The 24,159-nt window shown below is 40.8% G+C and overlaps 1 protein-coding gene across 1 annotated transcript in view; it reads right to left on the minus strand.

Moving 5' to 3' along the window:
* Positions 1-24,159, minus strand: part of kcnh8 (potassium voltage-gated channel, subfamily H (eag-related), member 8) — a 120,581-nt gene that overhangs the window by 53,026 nt on the left and 43,396 nt on the right. Inside the window, exons 4-7 of the mRNA XM_034161081.1 lie at positions 20,452-20,579; positions 16,991-17,228; positions 16,746-16,903; positions 5,023-5,227 (exon numbers count right to left, since the gene is read on the minus strand). Coding sequence (XP_034016972.1) covers positions 5,023-5,227; positions 16,746-16,903; positions 16,991-17,228; positions 20,452-20,579 — 729 coding nt within the window. The remainder of the gene's footprint in view (positions 1-5,022; positions 5,228-16,745; positions 16,904-16,990; positions 17,229-20,451; positions 20,580-24,159) is intronic.

The raw sequence follows: 24,159 nt of genomic DNA on the forward strand, positions 1-24,159 counted from the left end.
TTTTTCTGAAGAATATTGTTCATTTAAGGGTTTCAAAACTGATTCTTTTTTTAAAATAATTGTTTCATTTCATTTACTTTTTTCATTATTTCAAAACACTGAACCATTTTCTAAAGTAATTGACTCATTTAAGTTTCAAGTATTCAAAACAGTGAACCCTTTTCTGGAGCAATTGGTTCAATTAGTGTTTTGAAACTTTTGACACAGTGAACCCTTTTCTGATGGTTCATTTAAGGGGTTCAAAACTGATTATTTGTAACAAATAATAATAATAATAATAATAATAGTTTATTTATTTATTTGTTGATCAATATTTCAAAAACACTGACTCATTTTTGAAGCAGTTGTTTTCTTCAATATTTCAGCCATTTGGAAACTGGAAACAATGAATTTTGAAAGTAATTGTTACATTGCGTGTTTGAGAATTTCAAAATGCAGAATCATTTTGATACAGTTGCTTCACTTCATCTTCTTTTTGTAATTGTTTCAAAATGGAATCTTTTTCTGATGAAACTTACCATTACTCAGTGTGGCAGAATTTGTGAGGAGTTTAAATGTGAAATACAGTATCTATGGATGCATTAATGAATGCAAATCTACAAGTGTACATCAAAGCCTTACATTTTATAACTTTTAAGAATTGTTGCTAATTTGGAAAAAACAAGGTTAAAGTCTTTAGATAATATAGATAAGAAAATACAGAAGTCAAATCTAAAGAATCTGTACTGACAGTAAAAGTAAAGTGAGAGAAACAGCTTTCATTTATAATAAATGAAGATTTATTTTCCTGATACCAGATGATCAATAAAACTAAAATTCCACAATTTAGAGCTATAACTGTGGTCTACATTAAATCTACTGGGGGTTTTTTTCCCTTTTAATGCCTGGTGGTTCCGTTTTATTGATTCAGACACAGTGCATGACAAAGATGAATAACAGCTTCTTCAGCTAAAGAAAAATGTTGATAGAAAGAAAACACTTCAGTTAACGTCTTTTTTTCGGCCCGTATCGCAAAAACCAAACCGGATTTCCATTTAGAACACAAGTGTCTGCACGTCAGGCGATGAATGTCTGCTTATTAAGATCCTTTCACAAACTGTCACACTTCAAGTTTTGCTCTGAGAACTTTTGCTCTGTTTTCTTAGACAGTGCAAGTTGAGAGCGACTGCTGGGAGAGACCTGAAGCAGAGGTCTACCGGCTCTGGGATCAAATCAGGAATGCAAAAGCATGCAGCTGGCAAAGCATGGTCACTGCCTGACCATGCACCCGCCAGTGTGCCTCCAATTCTCTCATGTTCAGCCTCAACCTTGTTTTCGCTGGTCTTTCATCCCCATCACTGTTGAGGACACGCTCTGCATTACTTTACCGTACAGCCTCTGCTTTACTGTGAATGCCTCATTTGTATGACATTCTTGATTGACATTTTAATTATTTTAATGACAATCTAAATCCTGATACACAAGATTTTTTTATCCTACGGTGCACAACCCATTTTGTCAAAACCCATGTCCAAGCACATTTTGTGCAGGCTGTCTTGATTTTGGAAGCATGGTGATGCTTAGGTTGCTGCTCAAAAAGAAGGTCCCTGGTTGAAGGCTGCCTGTGTGTCACTCTCCTTGTACTTCTGGAGGTGGGTCCAAAGGGCATCCGTGGTACAGTGCGTCTTGAACTATTCACAAAGCTTCACTTTTTCCACATTTTGTTATGTTACAGCCTTATTCCAAAAATTCAATTCACAACACCCCATAATGACAACATCAAAAAACGTTTTTTGAATGTTTTGCAAATTTAGTAAATTCATATCCTTTGCTCAATACTTTGTTGATGCACCTTTGGTAGCAATTACAGCCTCAAGTCATTTTGAATATGATGCTACAAGCTTGGTGCACTTATCTTGGTACATCATCCATTTACGAATGGTGGAGGCCACTGTGCTCATTGGGACCTTCAAAACAACAGAAATGCTTCTGTACCCTTCCACAGATTTGTACCTCAAGATAATCCTGTCTCAGAGGTCTACAGACAATTCCTTTGACTTCAAGCTTGGTTTGTGCTCTGACATGCACTGTCAACTGTGGGACCTTATATGTAGACAGGTGTGTGTCTTTCCAAATCATGTCCAATCAACTGAATTTACCCCAGGTGGACTCCAATTAAGCTGTAGAGACATCACAAGGATGATCAGTGGAAACAGGATGCACCTGAGCTCAGTTTTGAGCTTCATGGCAAAGGTTGTGAATACTTAAGTCTATGTGATTTCTTAGGGGTTTTTTTTAATAAATTTGCAAAAATCTAAAAAAAATCTTATTGTCATTATGGGGTATTGTGTGTAGAATTCTGAGGAATAATAATTCATTTCATCCATTTTTTGATGAAATGAATTATTTTACATAACATAACAAATTACATTACATTACATAACAAATTGTGGAAAAAGTGAAGCTCTGTGAATACTTTCTGGATGCACTGTAAAACCATTGCCAAAATGTGACCCTGAGAATCCAAAATAAATTACAATAGTACATTTTCAGCAGATATTTGCTGACCTGTTGCTGAAATACACAGAGCCATTTCATCCAGGTCAAAGGCTGAAACAAAACTCTGCAGTCATTTTGATGAAAAATGTTTAAACTTGAGATCCCTGAAAAACTGAAGGTCAACATCTCTTTAACCTCAAATGTTGCTGAGATACAGCAACAGATCGATTCATTTGCCTCAAAGGTCAAACGAGGGATTTTTTTTTTTTTTTTTTTGCTCATTATCAGGAAAAATCTTCATCTAAAACAAACAGAAACTTGGGGTCTCTGAGTAATTCAAGGCTAGAATTTGTTGTTAGTAAGACACTGCAAGAACACATTTCAGTGGTTTGAAGCCAAAACAAGCATTTATGGTCATTTACTGTGGTCATCACAGCAGATCATCTGTTTCCATCTCACCTTGTATTCTCCAGCTTCTTCTTTTTCGCCAAACTCCTGGATGTCATCCCTCATCACATCCGTAAATCTCTATTTTGGCCTCCCTCTTCTCCTCCTGATTAACCCCTCCATCCTCAGCATCCTTCTTCCTATATACCCTTTCTCCTTCTTCACATGCCCAAGTCATCTCAAACTCAACTCTCTCCCTTTGTCTCCAAAATTTGTATAGCTATAATATGACTCCAAATCCAGTTCAGCTAAGCAGCTTACTGCTAATTAGCCACACATTTTTGTTTGTAGATTAAAGTTTCAGCTAACTTGAAAGACCTTTAGCTGAACAATCAGCATCCACTGCATTTAGTTTTGCTAACTTTTAAGTCTGCTAACATTTTTTTAAATAAAATTTAACAGTCAAAACATTTATAAACCATAAAATCAAACATGTTTTCTTCTACTGGCACTCATCAGTGAAATCAACACATTGCGTGAAGGCAGCAAACATTATTTTGAGTAGATCGAGGAGCAGGAGGTCAGACCAGAGTCAACCTTGACCACATTAATTCAATTTTTAAAATAATTTTTCACTTTTATTTTTATTTCAGAACATTTCTTATTGGTTTACTACTTTCTGTACTGTGAATAAACCGTATGTTGAATAGAAACTAAGTACTGTTTAATTTCATGCCTTCATTGAATTATTTATGTGCATCTTAATTATCTTCTGATCCTGGCGTGCTCGTCATTTTGGAAACCTGCATGTTTATGCTTATACTTATTAAAATCTCAGCTCTTTAGGTTTGTTTTTCTGTGTTTTTGAACAAAAAAACAAAAGAGCGAAAGCCACATAAAAGTTAGCGATTAGCAGTTTGCAGTAGCTTCAGATGAATGTGTTGACAGTTTATTTGTTTAGCAACATCACAGCTAACTTTTCAGTTAGTGGACTAGCAGTTATGAAAGCTAACTTTTAGGGTTAGCTGTGCCCACCATACTCCAAGTCAATACCATGATTATTTCAAACTTTTTCCTCAATTACAATTAAGGAATGATTATTTTATATTATGTTTGTTTGTTTGTTTGTTTTTTACCATGGACAACCACCACACCAATGGGCCTCGGGGCCTGTATAGGACTTTCTTAATAGATCTAAAGGCATATATGCGCCTCACCCATTTTTTTCTTGAGACTTTACCTTCAGACGCCCCTGTTGAATCAGGTCTAAACAAAGGGAGTGCAGCCAAACTGGGCAAACTGCCCCAAATTGGGCAGCCGGGGTTTACATAGCTTCACATGGTACATTCTGTACATTCCAACAGACTCATCTGTTACTGGGTCGTGATCACGGTGCTGCCTCTCTATCTGTTCATGTGTTCTGGTTGTTTAGTGAGTAAATATTTGTCCCTTGAATGGAAAACCATCATTTTCATCATCTGTTCTTGTTAAATCCACAGCTGCCAATGCTGGTATTTATCTTCTTTTTTTAAGGTGAATCATCAATTTCATCCTGTTCTTTTATAATTTACATTATGATAACAAGAAAGTATATATTCAATAATTTTCTAAACTTGCTTTCTCCAGTTAGAGTTCACAGGGGAGATGGATCCTATCCCGCCGGTCTATCGCAGGGTCGATACACATAGACAGACAAACTCATTCGCATCTGCACACACACCTACAGTCCGTTTAGAGTCACACATTCACCCAACTTGCATCTATTTCAAACTGGGAGGAAGCCAGATGGGAACTCCAAACACAGGGGGAGATGCAAACTCCACAGAGGAAGGTGCGAGTCGGAAGCAAACCTGGTACCTTCTCACTGTGAGGCCACAGTGCTAACCACTAATCCACCATGCCGCCCCACCCCAGTATGTAGTATTTGGAAATTATGAATACAACACTGTATATCACCTTCGCACTTCATATCACGTTGCATCCACTAATAACATTAATCACAACTCCAGCAGTGCCTCAATACAAAATACACCTCATGATGTTTTTCTACATCCTAAAAACACTCAAGTGAGCTGGAAAAAATTATGTACAACTACTTAAAAACACCAACGTGAGCTGACAAGAGAAGAAGTTAACAGACTTTGCAGTCTTACTCACCAATGTCCCAGTTGTAGGTGTTGGCTTCCATCTCCATTTTGCCGATGATATACCAGATGCAGGCCATCCAGTGGGCCAGCAGGGCGAACATGGACATCAGCAGGGTCAGGACAACGGTACTGTGCTGCGAGTAGCGGTCCATCTTCTGGAGCAGCCGAAGCAAACGAAGTAGACGCACAGTTTTTAGCAGGTGCACCACAGACACCTAGGAATGAGGAACAATAAGCCAAGGCTACTATACAAGCTCCCGTAAGGCATCATTTCGACTGTGTGTGTGTGCGATGAAGCTTTTTAAAATAAACATGAACATACACCAGCATACACGCCAACACCCATTAAACCTCAACTAGACACGAGATTTTGAAAATCAAGAACACAGGTTGTAAGAAATATATATACAACCAACGTGTACATCAGAAACACAACTGATGAAAAATGTAGCTACTCATTTTTCTTAATGCAACATGCCTTTTCATTCCACGCTAAATAGCAAATACTACCACAACATCCAACACCACACTCTCCTTTTCATGTCTTGACATTTTAGGGTATAGGTAGGAAGAGGGGTCTAAAGAAAATGAGTACAATCTGTGTACAGGCACACTCGTGTTCGAATCAAACAGAAAACACCAAGACAGTAGAATAAATCAACCAAAAACTCACATGCAAAAATATCTGCAAAAAAAAAAAATTTACCAAAAGGACACCATGAAATAAACAAGGGAAATATGATAACTAAAACTGGACAAAAAGGAAATAATCTATATATTAAAAGCCAAGTGGTCTCTGTGTATGTGTATGTAACTTCACGGACAAACTGGGGAGAGCTGACGTTTGTCGTTTGGTATGTTTATGTATTTTGAGTCAAAGATGAATGCCGCAAAAACGGAAAGTTGACAGGATTATTTGTGGAGAAATTAGGGATATTAGGTAACAACTGTGAACAATGGATGTCGATATCACCATTAATTAGTCCTTGGTAATGAAACAAGCTCAAAACAAAGGAAATATTTCAACCTTGCCAGTTGTGAAATGTGCCAAATAATAAATACAATCATTCACAAAATGTTAGCATTTTAATGTCTTGCACTTTCAGTTAAAATCATTATAGAAAATTTGCATAATTTATTACCACCCTTGAAAAATGTCAGGTGCCTATTTTTTAAATACTACCCAAACTAGAGCCCGTGGATCCCCATGGGCAACGTGCTACTCAGAAACATAAAACTTGACACTTGAAAACAACAAAACTCTAACAGTAACAGAAAAAATGGATAATATACATAAGAACAAAATTTAGCTCATAACTTTAATCATAACAAGATATAGCAAACCACAACACAGGAACGAATCACAAGACCCTTACAGCATCACTTGTGACAGAATGTCAGCTATGATGTTTTGACCACATGGTGCATTTCTTAGGCCAGATCCAGAACGCAGGAGGTGCTACAGCGTTGAAGCTGGATCTGGCAGATACATAGATGGTTACTTTCAAGCGGTGGGGATGAACAGGTTGTCTACCTGGGTGGCTTCCATCCAGGATCCAAGACACTTCCATTGCGTGGTTGGAAGCATCAACGCATGGGACCTGTGCATGCTCCCAGACCTGACCTGACCACACCACAGACAAATGCAAAACATGTCCCATTTAGGTCATCAGCCAGCTTCAGCGTTTTGGTGGCGCATTATGCACCTCAAGTGTCTCTTATTTTCATGAAGGGTCCCTGAATATGAATTAAAGCACAGGTATATCTGCACCTGTCATTTTCTGTCTTTCCTCACACTCTGTGATGTACTGTGAAGGTCATTAATCGTGCACCTGCTCCTCAGGTAATCTCCAACTGCAGTGGGCTTTGCACCACAAATCCCCACAGGAGGCGCTGCACAGGCACAGGGCATGATTTCAAGAGGATGTGGGACAAGGTCAATTATTGTAACCTCTCATAAAGATGCATGTTATGCATATTTTGTGTAGTGCACGTGTGCATTTGGGAAGCTGGTGGAAAATGAATATAGGGACATAAATCACACTATAATCTGAGAAACATTTCTCTGTTTGTTCGCCTTCTCACCTCAAGTCCTTTGGCAGATTCTAACTAAACTTGGCATGTGGAAGAAAAATTACCCCAGAATTCTCCTTAAAAGGCTTTTTGGGGAAAAGTCAAGGTCACTGGGGTGAAAGGACAAAATTTTGGTTTGTCTTGTTGTTTCCTTAGTCCTCCCCAGTTCTTCATCTGTTTTCCACCAAACTTAATAAGTGGATTAAGGCCAATATAAGAATTACCCTTAAAGGGTTTGTTTTGGTAATGGTAAAGGTCTTTGGGTAAAAGGTCAAAGTTTAGATTTCTTTGTTTTTTCTATTTTTTCACTGCAATTTCCATCAAATGCGGCACACATATGGGTTCTGAAATCGCCCAGACAAGATCAAATTTACCAAAGGTTAATCAGTGGGATTAACAATGGGGTCAAAGATCAAAATTTAGGTTTTTCCCTCTGATTTGCACCAAACGCGATACACATATATAAAGCTGAGGTCCAAGATTGTCCAGAAAGGTCAAATGTGCCAATGCTCAATCACTGGGTCCAAGGTCAGGTCGGTCTTTCTGTTTATTGGCTAAATCCTCTGAGGGCCTTGTGCTGATTTCTACCAGTCTTGGTATGTCATTGAAGGTTGCCCTAAAAGAATTCATTTTGGAAATGTCAAAGTCAAGGAAGTTGATTTTCAACCCAGATTTAACCAAATCCTTTCCATTCATCCATTCATTCATTCTCTGTACTTGTCTATTCGGGAAGCTGGATCCTATTCCAAAGGTCATTGTGTGAGAGATGGGACACATCCTGGAGAGAATTTGGAGGCACACAATTACTATAGGTGGATTCCAGAATTGCCCTTGTAAAGTTAGTCAAAGGTCAACCAGTTGAGGAAAAGCCAAGATGATGGGGGTCAGATTACTATAGCCCTTAACGTCTTGATACCCGCAGGTACTATGATATTCTGGTATAGAAAAATAGAGATAAAACAAATGTAAGGAGGAGAAACAAACAGAAGAAAAGAAAAGGAAAAGTACACAATCGGAATCCTTGCACAAAACCAAAAGACCACGTGAGGACAAACCCTATCACAGGGTTTCTTGCATGTGGTTCCACAAAATTTTATGATGCCCCCCCCCCACAACCCACCCCCACCCCACCAACTCTGCTGTGCAAAAATGAGAAGCGCTGGAACACGAGGGGTAATGAAGCCTCCTACGAAGCTCTGGGGAGAAGCTCCATCTCTTCCCTACCATCTATCACTTCACCACATCCCACCTGTGGAGAGAGAGAGAGCAGTAAGTGCCTCGTCCCATCCTCCTTCAGCGGCGCGAGCAATAAACAACTACGCACAGCCAGAGCCGGTTCCGCCTTTCACTGCTTTCTCCCACAAACTTGTCCCTCTGCCACTTCCATGACAGCCCTCCTGCATCTGCCAATCACATTTCCATTTTCCCCACTCACCAGGTGTGAAATTTACCTTTTGATACCTTTCACGTTTTTCATTTTGCTGTTAAGGCACTATTTGCACATATGGGACAAAGTAAGTTGACAAGGGGTGGGGAAAAACTCCATCATTACTTCTTTGCCTTTGGCCCCGCCTTTAGCGCTACAAGCCATTCACGGCAGCAGCGTGACTAGTCATGCTTATTTTTTATTAGCTTTATTGATGCAGCAGGCGTGAGCCAATAAGCAGGAATAATGTTATGCATCACACCCAGATACAAACTAGGTCTTCAGGCCCACAAGACGTATTCACAGGAGCTTTAATAATAACTGCAGCAGTAAGGAATTAATAACAACCTCCAGTGCCTTTGGTTACGGTGTGAAGACGTTACCGCCAGACTGAAGTTTCAGCGTCATCTTTCTACGCAGCGACTTCTCTACAAATGATCTTCGATGCTACAAAAACGCTGACCACCACTTCAGCTGGGGATGCTTTGATTTCAGTGATTAAAAGACAGCAGCAATATAAAGCGATTAAAAGGTCAGCAAGAGTAAAATTACCGTTAAAACACTGAACTGATGAAAATGAACAGGATTATGAGCACTTTGAGAAAAATGCTAAAAACCAATCAAAGGTTCGCAAAAGATTAAAGATCTGTCAAAGTAGAATATTACTTCAAATGACATAGTGGATCACTCATCTCTGTGTGGGACCTTTTACAAATGAGCAGCAGCTCAAGACCAAACTAGAATCAGTGACTATCCAGGGTTGGGACCAGGAAGCAGAGTTGTAGTCTTACACACCTCTCTGCAGCTTCTCTCCCCCTGCCATCCCCTCATTACCCCATCCCCGTAGAGACGGTGCCTGCTCCCAGACTACCAATAACCAGCAAAATCTATTTAAGCATAAAAATTCAAAAAGAAAAAATAATATAGCACCTTCAACTGCACCACAGACTAAAACAGTTAAATGTGGTCTATTAAACATTAGGTCTCTCTCTTCTAAGTCCCTGTTGGTAAATGATATAATAATTGATCAACATATTGATTTATTCTGCCTAACAGAAACCTGGTTACAGCAGGATGAATATGTTAGTTTAAATGAGTCAACACCCCCGAGTCACACTAACTGTCAGAATGCTCGTAGCACGGGCCGGGGCGGTGGATTAGCAGCAATCTTCCATTCCAGCTTATTAATTAATCAAAAACCCAGACAGAGCTTTAATTCATTTGAAAGCTTGTCTCTTAGTCTTGTCCATCCAAATTGGAAGTCCCAAAAACCAGTTTTATTTGTTATTATCTATCGTCCACCTGGTCGTTACTGTGAGTTTCTCTGTGAATTTTCAGACCTTTTGTCTGACTTAGTGCTTAGCTCAGATAAGATAATTATAGTGGGCGATTTTAACATCCACACAGATGCTGAGAATGACAGCCTCAACACTGCATTTAATCTATTATTAGACTCTATTGGCTTTGCTCAAAAAGTAAATGAGTCCACCCACCACTTTAATCATATCTTAGATCTTGTTCTGACTTATGGTATGGAAATAGAAGACTTAACAGTATTCCCTGAAAACTCCCTTCTGTCTGATCATTTTTTAATAACATTTACATTTACTCTGATGGACTACCCAGCAGTAGGGAATAAGTTTCATTACACTAGAAGTCTTTCAGAAAGCGCTGTAACTAGGTTTAAGGATATGATTCCTTCTTTATGTTCTCTAATGCCATATAACAACACAGTGCAGAGTAGCTACCTAAACTCTGTAAGGGAGATAGAGTATCTCGTCAATAGTTTTACATCCTCATTGAAGACAGCTTTGGATGCTGTAGCTCCTCTGAAAAAGAGAGCTTTAAATCAGAAGTGTCTGACTCCATGGTATAACTCTCAAACTCGTAGCTTAAAGCAGATAACCCGTAAGTTGGAGAGGAAATGGCGTCTCACTAATTTAGAAGATCTTCACTTAGCCTGGAAAAAGAGTCTGTTGCTCTATAAAAAAGCCCTCCGTAAAGCTAGGACATCTTTCTACTCATCACTAATTGAAGAAAATAAGAACAACCCCAGGTTTCTTTTCAGCACTGTAGCCAGGCTGACAAAGAGTCAGAGCTCTATTGAGCTGAGTATTCCATTAACTTTAACTAGTAATGAGTTCATGACTTTCTTTGCTAACAAAATTTTAACTATTAGAGAAAAAATTACTCATAACCATCCCAAAGACGTATCGTTATCTTTGGCTGCTTTCAGTGATGCCGGTATTTGGTTAGACTCTTTCTCTCCGATTGTTCTGTCTGAGTTATTTTCATTAGTTACTTCATCCAAACCATCAACATGTTTATTAGACCCCATTCCTACCAGGCTGCTCAAGGAAGCCCTACCATTATTTAATGCTTCGATCTTAAATATGATCAATCTATCTTTGTTAGTTGGCTATGTACCACAGGCTTTTAAGGTGGCAGTAATTAAACCATTACTTAAAAAGCCATCACTTGACCCAGCTATCTTAGCTAATTATAGGCCAATCTCCAACCTTCCTTTTCTCTCAAAAATTCTTGAAAGGGTAGTTGTAAAACAGCTAACTGATCATCTGCAGAGGAATGGTCTATTTGAAGAGTTTCAGTCAGGTTTTAGAATTCATCATAGTACAGAAACAGCATTAGTGAAGGTTACAAATGATCTTCTTATGGCCTCGGACAGTGGACTCATCTCTGTGCTTGTTCTGTTAGACCTCAGTGCTGCTTTTGATACTGTTGACCATAAAATTTTATTACAGAGATTAGAGCATGCCATAGGTATTAAAGGCACTGCGCTGCGGTGGTTTGAATCATATTTGTCTAATAGATTACAATTTGTTCATGTAAATGGGGAATCTTCTTCACAGACTAAAGTTAATTATGGAGTTCCACAAGGTTCTGTGCTAGGACCAATTTTATTCACTTTATATATGCTTCCCTTAGGCAGTATTATTAGACGGTATTGCTTAAATTTTCATTGTTACGCAGATGATACCCAGCTTTATCTATCCATGAAGCCAGACGACACACACCAATTAGCTAAACTGCAGGATTGTCTTACAGACATAAAGACATGGATGACCTCTAATTTCCTGCTTTTAAACTCAGATAAAACTGAAGTTATTGTACTTGGCCCCACAAATCTTAGAAACATGGTGTCTAACCAGATCCTTACTGTGGATGGCATTACCCTGACCTCTAGTAATACTGTGAGAAATCTTGGAGTCATTTTTGATCAGGATATGTCATTCAAAGCGCATATTAAACAAATATGTAGGACTGCTTTTTTGCATTTACGCAATATCTCTAAAATCAGAAAGGTCTTGTCTCAGAGTGATGCTGAAAAACTAATTCATGCATTTATTTCCTCTAGGCTGGACTATTGTAATTCATTATTATCAGGTTGTCCTAAAAGTTCCCTAAAAAGCCTTCAGTTAATTCAAAATGCTGCAGCTAGAGTGCTGACGGGGACTAGAAGGAGAGAGCATATCTCACCCATATTGGCCTCTCTTCATTGGCTTCCTGTTAATTCTAGAATAGAATTTAAAATTCTTCTTCTTACTTATAAGGTTTTGAATAATCAGGTCCCATCTTATCTTAGGGACCTCGTAGTACCATATCACCCCAATAGAGCGCTTCGCTCTCAGACTGCAGGCTTACTTGTAGTTCCTAGGGTTTGTAAGAGTAGAATGGGAGGCAGAGCCTTCAGCTTTCAGGCTCCTCTCCTGTGGAACCAGCTCCCAATTCAGATCAGGGAGACAGACACCCTCTCTACTTTTAAGATTAGGCTTAAAACTTTCCTTTTTGCTAAAGCTTATAGTTAGGGCTGGATCAGGTGACCCTGAACCATCCCTTAGTTATGCTGCTATAGACGTAGACTGCTGGGGGGTTCCCATGATGCACTGTTTCTTTCTCTTTTTGCTCTGTATGCACCACTCTGCATTTAATCATTAGTGATCGATCTCTGCTCCCCTCCACAGCATGTCTTTTTCCTGGTTCTCTCCCTCAGCCCCAACCAGTCCCAGCAGAAGACTGCCCCTCCCTGAGCCTGGTTCTGCTGGAGGTTTCTTCCTGTTAAAAGGGAGTTTTTCCTTCCCACTGTAGCCAAGTGCTTGCTCACAGGGGGTCGTTTTGACCGTTGGGGTTTTACATCATTATTGTATGGCCTTGCCTTACAATATAAAGCGCCTTGGGGCAACTGTTTGTTGTGATTTGGCGCTATATAAAAAAAAAATTGATTGATTGATTGATTGTTTAACACATTTAATGCCAACTATGTAACATAATTTCTTTGATTTATTTTTTTTTTTAATTCAGTGATACCATAATATATGGTTTGCCATGACATTGGCATTTGATCAGTTCTGCTCCAAAATGTCTGAGTTACTTTTCAAAGTCAAAGGTTACGAGATCAAGAGATAGGTGATATACAGTCACAGGCCACTTTATTAGGTACACCTGTGCAATTGCTTGTTAACACAAATAACTAATCAGCCAATTACATGGCAGCAAGTCAATACATTTAGGCATCTAGACGTGGTGAAGAAGAGGTGCTAAAGTTCAAACCAAGCATCAGAATGGGGAAGAAAGGAGATTTAAGTGACTTTGAATGTGGCATGGTTGTTGGTGCCAGCCGGGCTGGTCTGAGTATTTTAAAAACTGCTGATCTACTGGGATTTTCACACGCAACCATCTGTAGGGTTGACAGAGAATAGTCCGAAAAAGAGAAGATATCCAGTGAGTGGCAGCTGTGTGGACAAAAATGCCTTGTTGATGTCAAGAATCAGAGGTGAATGGACAGACTGGTTGAATGGGTGACAGGGTGATGCCATCATGTCAATATGGACCAACATCTCTGAGGAATGTTTCCAACGCCTTGCTGAATCTATGCCACAAAGAATTAAGGTAGTTCTGAAGGCAAAAGGGGGTTCAACCTGATGCTAGCAAGGTGTACCTAATAAAGTGGCCAGTGACTGTATGACTTCATATTAGTGTTTAACAGTAATCATATGTGCATCTGTTAACCCTCAAACTGTGAATCAGCTGCAAATCATGAATTATCCACAAACTTAAGTGATATAAAGGAGTTTGCTTTTTCAAGGTCACCGAGGTCAGAGGTCATATCAAGTTAAATTGATATGAAATTCAACATAAGATTTCATATTAGTGTATCGACTGCAATCTGCCATCCCTACAGGACCTGTACACCTCCAGGGCCCTGAGACAAACAAGGAAGACACCAGCCAATCTGAAACTCTTTGTCACCCTCTCCTTTGGCAGATGGCTGAGGTCCATCAGGACTAAAACTTCAAGACACAAAAACAGGTTCTTTCTATCTGCGGGTAGACTTAGAAATAATGCCAGATACCCCCACTTACCCCCCCCCCCACACACACACACACTCCCACAAAGGTACTGTACATCTGCATGCCTGCACAGCCCCATTCCACTATATTTATTTGACAGTAAACATAGTTTTGCCCGTTTGACTCTTTTACTTCTTACAGAAGCATTTTTTCCCCTTTTCTTTTATTGTTGTTTATGCACCAGTGACACCAGATCAAATTCCTTGTATGTGAGAACTTACTTGGCAATAAATTCAATTCTGATTCTGTTTCTGATCATAGTAACCACAGGTGTATCTGCACCCAGTTCCTCAAAATAAGCCATTCTAAGACTTTGCTCTTTCAAGATCACCCAAAGTCAAAGGTCATGTATCCAAGAGAAAGTTGAATGATTATTTCATGCTACTGTGTCATCCATCTATTTTCTATACCCGCCTACTGTCACACCACCTTTCCACCAAGTTTGATCCAAATCGGATAAAACCTCTTTGAGTTATTTGCTCACGCATGGGGTGACAGACAGATGCAGTCACAGGACCGAAAATAATACCCCCGCCTGTGCTACTGCTAAAGACACAGAAGACAGGATTCATGCTGGTCAGGTATAGAGGAGAATGTAGTAATGCCAGAGGTTTTATTGAACTTCTTTGGTTCTTTTTGCAAATCCATTCCAAAATGTAAAAATTGCTGTAACATTCTAAGAAACCACCAAATAAGCCAGTAAAACATAAAGCCCCCCCCCCCCCAAAAAAAAAGCATAAATGAACAGGAAAGAGGAGAGCACTGCTGAGAGCCCCTGGCTCATTTTGGTAAAAGATGACTTTGCTCTCAGAGGGGACATCCATCTAAACAGTCCATCCTTAGAGATGGCGTTCCATAATTACCAGCCTTTCCTGGTGTTCCCTGCAGCGGGACACGTTTATCTAACCTTGCATTGAAATCCCAATCTAGTGGGAGTGTGCATGGAATTTCCATTAATAGAATGTGGGACCAAATTGGTGCCTGAGCCCGAAGCAGTCTGTCATTCTGCCCAGCCCTCTGCTCGGCGAGACACCATCTACTCTTTCATCGCTTACGCTCCCTTTCACAGCACTCAATCTCACCTCTAGCTTGTTCCACAAGAATTCTTTTCCATTCTTTTTGACTTTTTTTCTTCACCTGGGTGCTTTTTCTATTATCAGTCATACGTCAAGTCAAAATCAAATGCTTTTGATTTAGTTGACCAGGCTGCTCTTTGGGGCATGTTGGAAATTGGTGGGATCCCCAAGACGTTGCTTGATATTACAGGTATTATGAGTGCTGCTGCATTGGGGGGCAGAAAGTCTTTATTTTATTTATTTATTTAACCTTTATTTAACCAGGTTAGTCCCATTGAGATTGAGACTTCTTTTGCAGGGGAGACTTGGACAATTATAACGTTTCCAATTCACCTAACCTGCATGTCTTTAAATCTGAAGTCTCAATTGTTCCCAGTGAAAACTGGCATTCATCAGGGCTGTGTTCTGGTACCTACAATGTTCAATACTTGCTTTGACTGGATGGTGGGCTGGGTTGTGGAAACCAGCACCTTAGGTGGTTTTGTTGGCAAGGAAAGGGTTACTGACCTTGACTTCATCGGTGATGCTGTGATTTTGTGGGAATAATGGCTACAGTCAGTCTTGGATCAAGACTAAGATCAAGGGATTCAATGACTTTTGAGAATCAGACATCAGAAGTGTATCTGAATGTAGTGACTGTTGAATTTGAAGAGACATTCACTTGTCTTGGCGGCGACATTCATGGTTATGGGTCCTCAGCCCCTGAGATCAGCATATGCCTAGGAAGAGGTTGTGGAGTCATGAGGATGCTAGACAGAGGTGTTTGGCGATGCTGATATGTTTACAGGAGAATAAAGGTCCAAGTCTTTCAGGTTCTAATGCATTCTGTCTTATTGTGTAGTTGTACATTGATAATCAGTTACCTAAAGCATGAATAAGATGTCTTTGGTATTAGGTCTATTCAGCTGGTCTTTGGGTACAGCTGCAATGAATACATCAAATCAGTGGTTACGTAGGGAAACTGAGATGAAGAGTGTCACTTGCATGGTGGCCATGTGGTGTGTTTCTCTGCACGATCCAACACACAGAGGACCCCAACAGTTGGAAGGACCACCCCAAGGGACCACCCATGTTTCACCAGGCTGCAGTAGATAAATGGTTAGCTTTGAGAAGGGGGATGGCTCGGTTGTGTGTCTGAATAGTTGCCATCCAGAACCTAAGGCCGAGGTTAGGCCGATGGAGCGCCAGTGCATTTCTCTAGACTTGACTTGAGAATTTCAAATAAGTAGAAGTCACTTCAGTTTCACTTTGTGAACAAACAAGCAGCAATCGTTTGTGTGCATCCAGCTAGAATATTGGCTTGCTTCAGTTGCAGGTTAAAGCAACATCTGTGAGCCTCTTATTACAAATGACAGGGTAGAGAGTAAAAAAATAATTAAAAACAAAAGCCTTCTGTAACATCAAGCAAACAGTCAAAATTTCCCAACAGTTTTGTGCATCCACAGGGCATTATCATCCAGGCACAGCCAAGAGAAGGAGATCTACCTAATTGCTCTAGATCTCTCTTTTCTTCCTTCATTCTACTCTTAAGGGGGCCATGTTTTTGAACGTAGGAGAAGTAAAAAAGGGCTTTAATGATGCATGTTAGATTGCTTTGTCAGGCTTTGTACAGTGTGTGGAATCAATACACAGAATCAAATATGTGCCAGAGCGGCACCGCAAATAACACATGGAATCCATTCTTATGAAGTCATGTGGTATAAGTGTTGGAATATGCAATACAAACCCTCATCACAGCCTGATCCACAGCTGCCCTGAGTGTTTTAGTGACAACTTTGTGGCTACTTACCACACTGACTTTGAAGGCATAAAGCAGGTCAAAGGGCAGGGCTGCCACCAGGTCAATGATGAACCATGTGGTCAGGTAGTGGATGCAGATCTGCTGAGCGTCAAAGATCACCTGACCCGACTTGCTGACGTAAGTGGTGCGAAAATTGAATACAATGTCTGGCAGACAGGAAGGAATATTTATTGTAGGCAAATGTTTTCACAATTCACGTTAGCACTTTTATTTTCTGTTAATTAGTGTCACACCTATGATGAAGAGTATTTCCACTGCGATGTCACTGACAGTCGTGCTGCGGGTCAGATCGTCGTCATCGCCGATGAAACAGACGTTGTAGGGGACTGTGACGGCAACGTAGAAGGTGGCGAGCAGAATTAACCAGTCCCACCCGGCTTTGAATGTGCTGAAGTGAAGTAAGATGAATTTGGACTTCTTGGCATCTGCTACCTTGTATTCTGGCAGAGCAGGTGGATCTCCAAAGACATTCTGATTTGAGGAAAAAAATAAAACACAAGTAGAAACAAAGACTGATGGTCCAGTGAAAACAGTCAATTTGAAAGCATTTCAAGCTAAATTTAGATGAAGTATTTCTGTCTTTTAGTTGCTCCCGTTAGAGGTAACCACAGCAAATCATCTGTGTCCATCTCACCCTGTCCTCTGCACAGACCATCCACCTGAATGTCTTCCCTCAGCACATCCATAAACCTGCTTCTTGGCCTCCCTCCTCTACTGTATAGTGGCTCCATCCTCAGCATCCTTCTCCCTATATATCCTACATCCCTCCTCCGTACATGTCCAAACCAGCCCAATCTCATCTCCCATGACGTTGTCTCCAAACTGTCCTACTTGTGGTCTCTCGCTGATATGGTAATTCCCAATCCTGTCCATCCTCATCACTCCAAAGGAAAATCATAGCATCTTCAGCTCTGCCACCTCCAGCTCTGCTTTTTATTAACACCACCACCTCTAAGCCGTACAATGCAGGTGGTCTCTCAACCGTCTTGTAAACTTTCCCTTTCACTCTTCCAGATACCCTGTCATTCATTCATTCATTCATTTTCTGCCGCTTATCCAGGTATGGGTCACATTGGCAGTAGACCAAGCAGCTCACCCAACACTTCCCTATCCTTTGCCAAGTCAGGGGATCCTGAGGCATTCCCAAGATAGCTAGGAAATGCAATCTCTCCAGTGTATCCTGGGTCTTCCCCAGGGCCTCCTGGATATGCTTGAAAAACCTCCCTAAAGAGATGACCAGGGGAGTCCTCACCAGAACCACCTTGGACATCGCACACCATCGGACAGCTTCCAGATACCATTCAGTCATAAATCACTCCTGCCACATTTCTCCACCCAACCTACTCTATCTACAGTGTAGCCCTTTATTTTTTCCACATTTTGTTATATTACAGCCTTATTCCAAAATGGAGTGAATTCAGTTTTTTCCCTCAAAATTCCACACACAACACCCCATAATGATAACATGACTTATTTTTTTAATTTTTGCAAATGTATTAAAAATTAAAAACTAAGAAATTAGCTGTACATAAGTACTCACAGCCTTTACTCAATACTTTGTTGATACACCTTTGTCAGCAATTACAGCCTCAAGTCTTCCTGAATATGATGCCACAAGGTTGATGCACTTTGGGCAGTTTTACCTATTCCTCTTTGCTGCACCTCTTAAGTTCTATCAGATTAGATGGGAAGTACAGCCATTTTCAGATCTCTCCAAAGTTGATCAATTGGATTCAGGTCTAGGGTCTGGCTGGGCCACGCAAGGACATTCACAGCGTTGTACTGAAGCCACTCCTTCGATACAAGTTGACCCAAAAAAAGACAGAACCCATAAAAATTGCAATAAATCCTACAAAGGTCCAGCAAATTTGATCAATCATTCCCAAGACATGTTGGGGAAGACTATTGTTCCAGTCGTCTTCCCCAACATGTCTTGGTCAACCAAGGAAAAGACATTTTGCCTGAAGGTCTAGTTCACCAACAAGTCATACCATTTGGAGCATAATTTTGAAAGACCATGACTTTTATGCAAGCAACCAAGATAACTGAAACTTTGGGGAATGATCATACACAGACTGTGAAGTTTATGCCCAGCAAATTTCTTGAATTTCTTGAAATTTGCTGGACTTTTGTAGGATTTATTACAATTTTTATGGGTTCTATTTTTTTGGTGGGGGTTACCCTGTATCCTGGCTGTCTACTTAGGGTCATTGTCCTGCTGAAAGATGAACCGTCGCCCCAGTCTGAGGTCAAGAATGTTCTGGAGCAGGTTTTCATCCAGGTACATTGCTGCATTCATCTTCACCTCAATCCTGACTAGTCTCCCAGTTCCTGCCACTGAAAAACATCCCCACAGCATGATGCTGCCAACACTATGCTTCACTGTGCCTGGTTTCCTCCAAACATGATGCCTGGTATTCACATCAATAGTTCAATCTTTTTCTCATCAGACCAGAGAATTTTGTTTCTCATGGTCTGAGAGTCCTTCAGGTGCCTTTTGGTAAACTCCAGGTGAACTGCCATGTGCTTTTTACTAAGGAGTGGCTGCTGTCTGGTCACTCTACCATACAGGCCTGATTAGTGGATTGCTGCAGAGATGGTTGTCCTTCTGGAAGGTTCTCCTCTCTCCACAGAGGAATGCTGGAGCTCTAGAAGAGTAACCATATGGTTCTTGATCACCTCCCTGACTAAGGCCTTTCTCCCCCGATCACTCAGTTTAGACAGGTGGCCAGCTCGAGAAAGAGTCCTGGTGGATCCCAACTTCTTCCATTTATGTATGTTGACAGCCACTGTGCTCACTGGGACCTTCAAAGCAGCAGAAATACTTCTGTACCCTTCACCAGATTTGTGCCTCAAGACAATCCTGACTCAGAGATCTACAGACAATTCCTTTAACTTCATGCTTGGTTTGTGCTCTGACATGCACTGTCAACTATGGGACCTTTTATGTAGACAGGTGTGTGTCTTTCCAAATCATGTCCAATCAAATTAATGTACCCCAGATGGACTCCAATTAAGCTATAGAAACATGTCAAGGATGATCAGTAAAAACAGGAAGCTCAGTTTCAAGCTTCATGGCAAAGGCTGTGAATACTTATGTACATGTGATTTCTTAGTTGTTTTATTTTTAATAAATTTGCAAAAATCTAAAAAAAAAAACATTTCTTCATGTTGTCATTATGGGGTATTGTGTGTAGAATATTATCTATCTATCTATCTATCTATCTATCTATCTATCTATCTATCTATCTATCTATCTATCTATCTATCTATCTATCTATCTATCTATCTATCTATCTATCTATCTATCTATCTATCTATCTATCTATCTATCTATCTATCTATCTATCTATCTATCTATCTATCTATCTATCTATCTATCTATCTATCTATCTATCTATCTATCTATCCAGCCAGTTGCCCCGAATCTTTAACCTTTCTTGAATTTTCGGTTTTACATTGCACCCAGCTTTCAGTTTAACACTTATCATTAAATCACTTGTGAGAGATTTTCACTTATTAAATCTGTGACAGCGTCAGTTAAGTCTTTAAGTTTCCTGTTTATTGGAAAAACCCCTCTTCACCTGTACACAGTGACTCTGCAGCCTGATATAGATCTTGTCGGCTTAACGAGAACCACCTCCCTTACTTCCTGAATCACAATCCCTATTTTTAAAAATATCTGATAATGTACCTTGTTGAGCTTAAGCTTGCGCTTCTTTCTGCTGTGGAGGTGATCAGAGATGTGGTAGAGGACGGTGCTGCTTCGCAGACGAGCTGAGCTGAAGGGTGAGCCCGTTTTCACCCGGCCGCGTCGTCGCTCTGGCGGCAAATACACAAGTTAGTGCACAAATGTGCGGCACCCCAACCAACCCGCCACCATTCATGATTCATGACTGAATCAAAAATACACAATATTTTACCCTGACTAAGAAAGCTTGAACACAACACAACAGTCTGTGTGACATCTGAGTTGTTGCTGTCATTTTGCTGTTTGCATTACATGTTGTGTCATCCCAGCATGGAGACGGAAAGCATGTTTCGGCTTTGATAAATCTACTGGGGCAGACAGGGGGTTAAGTTGAACAGTGGATGTGCAGATAAAGCGGCTAACACAGGAGATATGTGTTCAGACGGAGGGGTAGGGTAATGGGAGGTGGCACTTTATTGCTTACTGAGATCTGGGCCTCATTCTCACCGCTGTGAAGCCACAGGAAAGGATGAAGGCCAGACTGGCTTTAGAGGAGACGATGGCAATAACAACGCCGGAGAATGGAAGTGATAACTGCTTTGGAGTGTCCTTTGGAAAGTACGCTATCTGTCACACGCGCGAGTGTGCACGGACCCCTAGATGAGTCTAACAGACAGAGCCCATCCATAACACGGCGACGCCTTGGAGGGACGCAACACACCAGGAACTCACAGACAGGGACTTGCTTATTTTTAGACCTAATGAATTTCCCTTCACTTTCATAGCTGGTCTTGCGGAGCTATAGTAGTGAGCAGATTAAAGACCTGAGTAAGCTACAGTGATGCTGCACGCCAGTGTAATATTTGGCTAATGCAGCAAAAATGGATATATCAAATAATAACTAGTAGAATTTCACTTTCACTGTCTTGGCGGTGACATTAATGTCACTGGGTACTCGGACTTTGAGATGCCTGGGAAAGGAATGCATTTATATAGCGCTTTTCCATCTGCATCAGACATTCAAAGCGCTTTACAATAATGCCTCACATTCACCCCAATGTGAGGCTGTCATGAAAGATGCCCACAACACACTGGGAGCAATAGGCGAATAAGGAGCTTGCCCAAGGGCCCTTAGTGAGTTTCTGGTCAGGCTGAGATTTGAACCGAGGATCCTCTGGTCTCAAGCCCAATGCTTAACCACTAGACCATGACCTCCCAGGGGAAGAGCTCATGGACTCAGGAGGTCACTGGACAGAGGTGTTTGGAGATGTTGATACGATGGCAGGAGAACAAAGGTCCAATTCGTTAATTCAGTTCAATTCTATTAAATTTTTTTATGCAGACTCAAATCACAACAAATTTACCAGAGGCCATGGGCCAGCATGGTCCGGTGTACCCCCCCACCACCACCAACCCTATACATTGGGTATGATGAGAAAGCTTAGGATGTCTAGATTAGAGAAATAACTGCTAACAGTAAAAATACTGGGTCTCACTATGACATATGACAACACTGGATTACTACACTGTCATTAACCACCCTATTAAGGAATACAAAACTGTCAAAGAATGCCTGCAAGTAGCAGAAGAGGCCACACATGAAGTAGGTCAAGAATATATCATTCCAACCTACGACATGGGGGTTTCTTTGAAGGTGTACCCTACGATGTGAACAAGAAAGCCATGCACATAATTCAAAATGTAGTCGATTCTATATAAAGACAGCTTTCATTTGGTGTCTTATACGTCCCATTTACTTAAAAGATGATGATTTAGTAACGCTTTATGTTGTGTGGGGAAAAAACAAATGTCAGAAGTCATAATCGTACATGTTCTTTGGGCTATGGTAGGTCAAAAACAGTGCTCAAAACGAAAGTTTTGTCTTTATATAAAAATACAGCAATAAGTGTGTTTTCACTTTAAAAAAGTAAAGATTTGCATGTACACACTGTTTTTACAGCAGACACACTAACTGTCGATATGGGAGCTCATCTCAACAGAACACTGGTGTTCTGTGGATTAATGGGATTATTAAACATCAGATGGCAAGGTAAAACCCCTTAAATCATTCTGAAGTCATTTTTAAGCACAAACGAGCCTGTTTTAAGCAAAAATGAGCAGATATTCTGTGATGTTTTGAAATGACAGACGCTCGGTGAACGCATCAGCTAGCAGCTCGTGTAGCCGTGGCGCTCTGATCGTTTCCTCCATCTTTTATGATGAAATAATGCTGAATTTATGTGGAAATGATTGTTGTACAAAAGCTTCAGATATCTGTTGCTGAGATAGATGATGACTAGAGTGCAGTTTTATGCAGAAACGAGGCGATAATCCGTGAACCGCGGCTAATGACACATGCACAGTGAAGGCAGGGCAGACCGACTTTTAAGGGGGACGTTTGGTCGGCGACACCGGCCTGACTGTTGCAGACACACAACAGACAGGAACTAACATGTATGATTTTAGGGTTTGCAAACGTTGTTGACAGTTAAACTTTAATCACTTTACCAACAACAACAAAAAAAGTGTTAGCGGACTGAAAGTTAGCGGAACTAAATTTAGCAGAAGTTAATTGGTCAGCTGATAGTTTCTGAAGTTAGCTGAAAAGCTAATCCACTAACAAAAAGGTTAGCTTGGCTAATTAGCGGTTAGCGGATTGCCAGAACTGTGCCCACCACTGGTGCCAGCAGGCTTTGCTGTCCAATGATGCACCTGGAGAATGAGTAAGTGATTGTGACCGCAGGACCTTTGTGGCCGGGACGATGGTGGAATCAAACCTGGACGGATCGCACTAAAGACCATTCCTTTACCAGGTTAGCCAAAGGGGAATTCCTTGTTAGCCAAGCTAGCGGGAACGACTTTTCAATCAGGACCCAGGACCTTCATCCTGCTACATATCTCCCCACCATTTCTGACTTCGTCCCGAAGTCACAGGTGCATTTAAGCATGTTCTGTGACCACCCACATCCTGCCGACAACGCCAATTGTGACCGTAGGACATTTGTGGCTGGGACGGCGGTGGGATCAAACCCCGGACTGCTCGCACTAAAGACCAGAACTCTACCAGGTCAGCCAAATGGGAATTCCCCGTTAGCCAAGCTAACGGGAACGTCTTTTCAATCTGGACTTCATCTTGCTGCGTATCTCCCCACCATTTTTGACTTCGTCCCGAAGTCACAGGTGCATTTAAGCATGTTCTGTGACTACCCACATCCTGTTTGTGACACCAGATTGTGACCACAGGACCTTTGTGGCCAGGACGACGTGGGATCGAACCCGGATGGCTCGCACTAAAGACCATTCCTTTACCAGGTCAGCCAAAGTGGAATTCCCCGTTAGCCAAACTAGCGGGAACGTCTTTTCAATCAGGACCCAGGACCTTCATCCTGCTACACAAAGAAGAGCTTCTCTGAAAAATTCTATGAAGATAGCGGACATACACGAAAATGATAGCGGCATCCAAGGAGTTACAGGATTTTACAAACATAAATTTAAAAAGTCTGTCCATACAAAATATACATTTTCACAGTACACTTGGGTTTGCAGATAGGATGTCAGTTTTAAAGGCAGTTTCCAAATACATTTGGTACCTTACAAACACCTTTATTTATTGATTTTTTTTTGTGGTGTCTTTATATTACTGCACAAGGTTACACACAGAAACAAGTCCATCCTTTTTACAGCCGCACTGAGACTTTCATAAAACATCCT

This window comes from Thalassophryne amazonica, chromosome 20, assembly GCF_902500255.1.
Source record: "Thalassophryne amazonica chromosome 20, fThaAma1.1, whole genome shotgun sequence".
Lineage (NCBI taxonomy): Eukaryota > Metazoa > Chordata > Actinopteri > Batrachoidiformes > Batrachoididae > Thalassophryne > Thalassophryne amazonica.